This window comes from Buceros rhinoceros, unplaced genomic scaffold (genome assembly GCF_000710305.1).
Source record: "Buceros rhinoceros silvestris isolate BGI_N320 unplaced genomic scaffold, ASM71030v1 scaffold23084, whole genome shotgun sequence".
NCBI classification, from domain to species: Eukaryota; Metazoa; Chordata; class Aves; order Bucerotiformes; family Bucerotidae; genus Buceros; species Buceros rhinoceros.
The window spans coordinates 27,096-33,249 of record NW_010408084.1 but is presented as its reverse complement, the minus strand read 5'-3'; the positions used below and the strand labels follow the sequence as shown (position 1 = coordinate 33,249).

The 6,154-nt window shown below is 47.7% G+C and overlaps 1 protein-coding gene across 1 annotated transcript in view; it reads left to right on the top strand.

The window, feature by feature from the left end:
- The window catches only part of GOLGB1 (golgin B1), a 36,287-nt gene that overhangs the window by 6,713 nt on the left and 23,420 nt on the right, over window positions 1-6,154 (top strand). The window contains exons 7-10 of the mRNA XM_010134763.1: window positions 1-31; window positions 1,218-1,613; window positions 2,208-2,342; window positions 2,643-2,739. The exon at window positions 1-31 is cut by the window's left edge and continues 9 nt beyond it. Of these exons, the coding sequence (XP_010133065.1) occupies window positions 1-31; window positions 1,218-1,613; window positions 2,208-2,342; window positions 2,643-2,739 (659 nt within the window). The remainder of the gene's footprint in view (window positions 32-1,217; window positions 1,614-2,207; window positions 2,343-2,642; window positions 2,740-6,154) is intronic.

The window sequence follows — 6,154 nt, the reverse complement described above, 5'->3', positions numbered from 1 at the left end:
GGAATTATCTACCGCTGAACAACAGAACCAGGTACCTTGTCACACTCTGGGTGTTGCTGTACTCTCACCTGTGGAGGGGACCTTTGTCAGCACTGCAGGAGTTCTAGTTTAGCTCACTTCTGGCACTGGGTTTCCAGCTTGGAATTTTTTCCCAGTATCTGAACTTCTGAAAATAATCCTCCATCCCTTTAGCAGAGACTCATCCTGTGTCAGTCTCATGTTAGTGGGCTCAGAGTCTCCAGCCAGCCCAGTGCTGAACCTCACTTTGGTAATTTTTACACACTTAGGCAGCACTTGTATTTTCTCTCGCCACGGTCCCAGCCAGGCAGTGTGATGTGGCCCCTTACCAACAGGACGAGGTGAAGAACCTCGGAGAACTGACTTGTACGCTCTAGTGGTTACATTGCTCACCAGGGCGTTTCACGGAGCGGTGGCACGGTTATCTTGATGGCATGGTTGCTGGGGTCCCCTGACTGCTCCTCTGTCTCTTTGACTCCCCTCATGCACATTATATGGTCAGAGAGAGTCCCTGGTAAACATACAACCTTGAGGCCATACGGCTGAAGCTTCTCTTCCTACCCATAAAGTAGAGGGGGCTCCTCATCGGGCTTCTCCTGGAATGAAGAGCCGTGCCGACCGTCCACATCTCCGGGAGGAGGCAGTTTGACAAAAGGAATTCTGTCAAGTGTAGGGTCTGGTTTGGATCCCTGGTTGTCCTAAATCACTGGTCAGTGATCCACCAGCTTTCTGGGCGCTATGTGGAGCACTCTGTTAACCTCCAGATTCCTATGTCAGTTTTTTTGACCCCCTTTCACGTACACGCTTTTGCTCTGCTTTTTAACCATACTCAGTAATTGTCCAGTTCCCCCTCTCTAGTTGTAGTCCTTCCTCCCCTTTTTGGGAAGCGCCCTTTCCTCTGAGAGAACTCACTGCCGCTACTATATTGTTTCTTTCCCCTGTATTCCCCCACACTAAACTAAGACTCTACCAAAAGGGAGAGTTCTTGTTTCTCCCAGCATTGCTTTCTTGCACTCTGCAAATAATGGATCAGTTTCTTTCTAACAAATTGAGATTTCTGCCATGGTTATCGCCTCCTTTCTGCTACTTAGCTATTTGAAAAGGATTTAACGGCGATTAAAAAATATAATTTGGGTACTTTGCTTTGGCAGTGTCTTGAATGAGTTGAGAGTTAAATTAATTTCCATATCCTTTTACAGGCATTTCTAGATCAGTGCCGGAAGATGGAGGTGGATCTAAGCTCCCTGAGGGAGGTGCTCGATGCAGAGAGACGAGAGTCTCAGGGTCTCAGAGAGAAGATGGAACTGGAGCTGGCTGAGAGCAAGCTGTCCTCCCATCGCTTGCAGGAGGAGGTGCAGTGTCTCTCGGAACAGCTGAAAGAGGCAAGAAGAGCACAAGCTGAATTAGAGGTGAAGTATAGAGACCTGCAGCAGGAAAAAAGGCTGGAGGTGGAAGAGAAGAACCTGCAGATCAGTTGTCTTAAGGTGGCTGAGCAAGAGCTGCGGTCTAGCCATGCTGCCCTTGCGGCTGAGAACGAGCGGCTGAAACGGGATGTTGACCAGCTGTTGGTGGCGTCTGCCGAAAGCGGTGCTACAGTGCAGAGACTACAGGGTGAGCAAGCCCAGCGGTTTGGTGAAGCAGGTCCTCGAGATCATGGGGCGTCTGCTGTGTGTAATTGCTTGTGTAACAGCTCTTGAGAAAGTCTTGGTGTGACAATTCCTCATTGCACAGAGTGGTGCTGCTGTATCACGTCTCTCTAGCGCGAGCCCACCTTTCTGTCCTCAAGGCCATTGCAAGAGGAGGAGCACGAGCAGGGCAGCATACACGGTGCTTTCCCTGTGCACTGTCCCACACTGTCATCTTGCGAGGCGTACGAATTTCCTGAGCCAGATGTATTTTGGTTAATTAATTTTAATTAGTTACTTTTTTCCATCAACGTATGTAAGTTCTTTTCAGATGTGCCACATTCTTCGGAGTCTGAATTTCTAAAACAACCAAGGAGAACAAATGGTACTGTTTTCTCTCTAGCTTCTATTAGAACTAATAACATCGATCCTGCCTCAAGCTGTTACTTCAAACTGATTTTCTTCCGGCGCCTTTATGGCCCAAAATGGAAGCAGTGACTGAGAGATAAAGGATCTCACGCACTATCGTGCATGCCTGTAAACTGGATATGTTTCAGAAAAAAGGCAAGAGCACACCTTAACTCGCTTTCTTCCCCCCCATTAGATGAATTTGTGCAGAAGTCTGAAGAACTGGTCTGCTGTCAGAATGAGCTGAAATCCCAGACAGGATCCCAGCAGGTCTCTGAGCTGCGGAAACAGGTATGATCTTTTCCTAGGAGTCTCCCAAAATTCTTTAATGTGTTGAGGAACCAAAACCGAATGAAATGTTGGGAATTCTTTTTTTGTGATGTACTGCATGAGGAAGGCTCTCATGGGCTCTCTCAGCCCAAGGGCAGGCACGTTATGGCAGACTATGGAAGCCTGGGAGGAAATGAGTTAGAGTAATTTAAAAGTTGCTAATTGATTTGTTTAAAGGTTAACTGAAAGATCAAAGACTAAAGTGGATGTATAAACCGTAGTGAGATTTATCTTTCTTCTCTCCATCCAATGGTTAAACAGGATGAAACAACTTTGCAGGAGGAAGAAATAGATCGGGAAGGTTGGAATGGGACTTCACTTGTACCCACAGAAAAGCTGGGGAGACAGAAGGCTGAAGGTAGTATGATTATCTTACCTACTGTAATGTTCTAAAACATTGGACATTTATTCCACCTATTTTCAGATAACAGCCGTGCCCGTGGTTAGTGATTCATTATGCTTTTGTGGCCAAGATCTTAAAAAATACGATGTAATTCTTTCCAGCGGTGAATGTAGAGTTTAATCCCAAAGGGGAAAGGAGCTGTTTGAATCCCAGTCAGTGAGCAGGCTGGCAGAAACAAGTAAACCATCTGGAATTCATAAGAAGACTGGGCTGAGCACCACAGGCCTGCTTCCATAGTGGTGCCTTGTCCGTGAGACAGAGTGGGTAGAACCTGTGGCCCGTGTGGTTCACATGCATCAGAGCATATAAAGAAGATATTAATAGGTCAGACCCTTGAGGGACACCACTCACTACTGGTTTCCACTTGGATGTTGAGCCATCGACTGTAACTCTTCGCATGCAGCCACCCAGCCCGTTCTTTACCCGCTGAGCAGCTCACCAGACCCGTGTGTCTGCTGTGTGTGGTAAATGTCAGGGGACTCTGTCAACGGCCTTACGGAAGTCCAGCTTTTACTCTGATACTGTGCCCTGAGTTAAGATTGAGTATATGCAAAACGTTCCTGGAAAGCCTTCATCAGCTTCCTTGCAGAGCAGCGCGAAAGAATTCCACCCGAAAATGCAGTGACTTCGGAGCTTCACTGTCCCGGTACTTAAAAAGTCTGTCCCAGTCACGTTTACCTGCAGGGTTCCTGCAAAACAAGCTTTCGCTGTTGTAATTCTGTTTCCAGTGGGTGTGTCGAACTCTTGGTTGCTGACGTTTTTTAACATTTTAAACTCTGGGAGAGGTAATTTCTTAAAAAAAGCATCAAAAGATTAAATGGAAACATGTAAAAAATCATCATCTTTCAAACCTCCTCTGTAGGTTTTAAATACTTTGTTACTTCTTGTCTGCTGATGACTTTCTAATTTGTCAGTCTGACTTAAAGGGAGATGCTTAGAACTGCCCCTGGTACTACATCCTAGCTTGAGTAGAGTGAGATAAGAATTTACATGTAGTGACCTTATATTCTGTGATTTGATGATTTCCGAGCAGGCTTGAACAAATGCTTCCGAACTACTTAACCATCCTCTTTCATGGGCACCCCCTTGCCGTGGGGAAGGAGCTTGCGTGCCCTTGTGAGGTTGAGAGCTGTGCTGGTGGTGGCATGTGCCTCTGGTGGGGTCTCCCAGGCCAGACAGGTCTCAGCTGAAGGGTCAGACACAGTGTGTCCACAGGCAGGATGGGCTCACTAGCCTTCGGGCACCATCCTAGGAGAAGGACAACTCTGACCCCAAACCTGGGCAGATGGAGCTCGTTTAGCCCTGTAAGGCTCCATCTAAGAGAAGGACACTCTAACCAAACCTACAACCCGAGGACTTCGCTGTCACCGTCCAAGCTCGCCAGGCCCTGGCAGAGGAACCTCAGGTGTAAAGGGTGGAGCCAGTTCCGCGCACGCTGCGCCTCACCTAAAAAATCCACCGTGCAGCCCCGAAGGGTGCACTCACGTTTGAAGAGTGGGAAAACCCTTCCCAAATCTTCGTTCGCAAAGCCAAGCCGTGATGATGACTTAACCATCACTTTCTAAACCACAAACACTTTTGAGATCCTTGTCTTCTGATGTCCATGCGTGTGGCCGTGCATTATTCCAGTGTACCTGCTGCTGTCTTTAAGAGCCACGTGGATTCCTGCGGCTTTTCTTGAAGCAGCTCTTCGAGTGATTCAATGTCTCTCCTCCTGCCACGGAAGAGACCATTGAGTTCACCTTCTTTTACCTTCTCCTCTGTACTGAGAAGACAGGCCAGAGTTAGGTTAGCAGTTGTGCTCAATGATCTTGAGGGTCTTTTCCATCCCAAATGATTCTGTGCTTCTGTCATCTTCAGGAAAAGCCTCTAAAGCTGAGCCCACGTCAAAGAAAGCATCTGGCCTGAGAGCTAGAGATCGCCACTCAGAGTCGCTGTACAGATAGTTTAACATTAGCTATAAAGCTTTCCATAGTGGGAGAAAAAGCTGTTGGAAGCCTCGGGTGTGGTATGCATTGACAAAGGAAAGCCGTCGGCACAGAGAGTGGGCTGTCGGCTCCCCAGATGTAGAATTCACAAAAACAATTCATCTGAGCCTCCGCAGAACGAAGGCAAATACCGTTTTTTATCGTCAGTTGTGTGTAGAAAAGCGTTCGAAGGTGCACAAAAGAAAACCGTGTACTGTATGTTGGTGCTCAGAATTGGAAAGTACAAAAATCCTTATCTCCAACGGAACTGCCGAACTTGGTCCTGAATTTTATTTTGCATATATATTAACATATGTTTCCTATCGTCACGGATAGTTACGTGCTCACAAAAATGGGGCCTGGTTTTTTTAAGCTTCTAAGTTCATATTTCTGCGGAAGAAAGACATATTGTGTAAGCTGTTGTAGAGGCTCTTATACTAAAAGCTTGACGTGTTGTGTCTAATGGAATTAGCTAGATGTGAAATAATCTGTTCTGTGATTCGCGTTGGAAGGGATCGAAGGTGGATTTTAGTCCAGCTTCCTCCTAGAAATGGGATCAACTGTGAGATCAGACTGGGTTGCTCAAGCCTTTGTCCAGTCAGGCCTTGAAAACCTCCAATGATGGTGACTGTGCAACCTCCCTGGGCAGCTTGTTACGGCACTTGATTGTCCTCCTGGCAAAAGAGATCTTCATTGCATCCAGCTGGAACCTCTTGTTTCAGGAGATGTGTGTTGTCTTTCGTCCTCCTACCTTGCCCCTCTGTAAAAAGCCTGCCTCTGTCTTCTCAGTAACCTCTTCTTTGGTGTTGGCAGGCTGCTTTTCGGTCTCCCCAAAGCCTTTTATTCTTCAGGATAAAAGAAATCCATGTTCCCTCAGCCTTTTCTCACAGGGAGAGTGCTCCAGCCCTGTGACCACCTTGGTGGTCTTCTGCTGGACTTGCTTCAGTTTATCAATGTCTTTCCTGTATTGGGGGTCCAAAACTGAAGGCAGCTCTTGAAATGCAATCTAAGGAGTGCCCAGGAGAAGAGGATAGTACCTGTGATCAGTCTCCTGGCTAGGCTGCTCTGGATACGGTGCAGGATGCCGCTGACGTTGCTGGCTGCCAGGCACACTTGCCGGCTGATGTTTAGCCTCACGTCTAGCAGATCCTCTTCATCCTTTCTTGCAGAGCTGGTTCCCAGCCTGTGTTTTCAGGAGCAGGACTTTACATTTGTCCTTGTTGAGTTTCATGAGATTCCCGTTGCCTTATTCCTGTGGCCTGTCTAGGTAGCTGTAACTGGCAGCCGGGGGTACACTGAGTCACCGGCCCCCAACTAGGCTCAGGGCCGCTGATCACCACCCACTTGTCTGAACACTCGGCCGGTTCCCAGTGCCCCTCGCTCTCCGCTCGTCCAGCCCACCC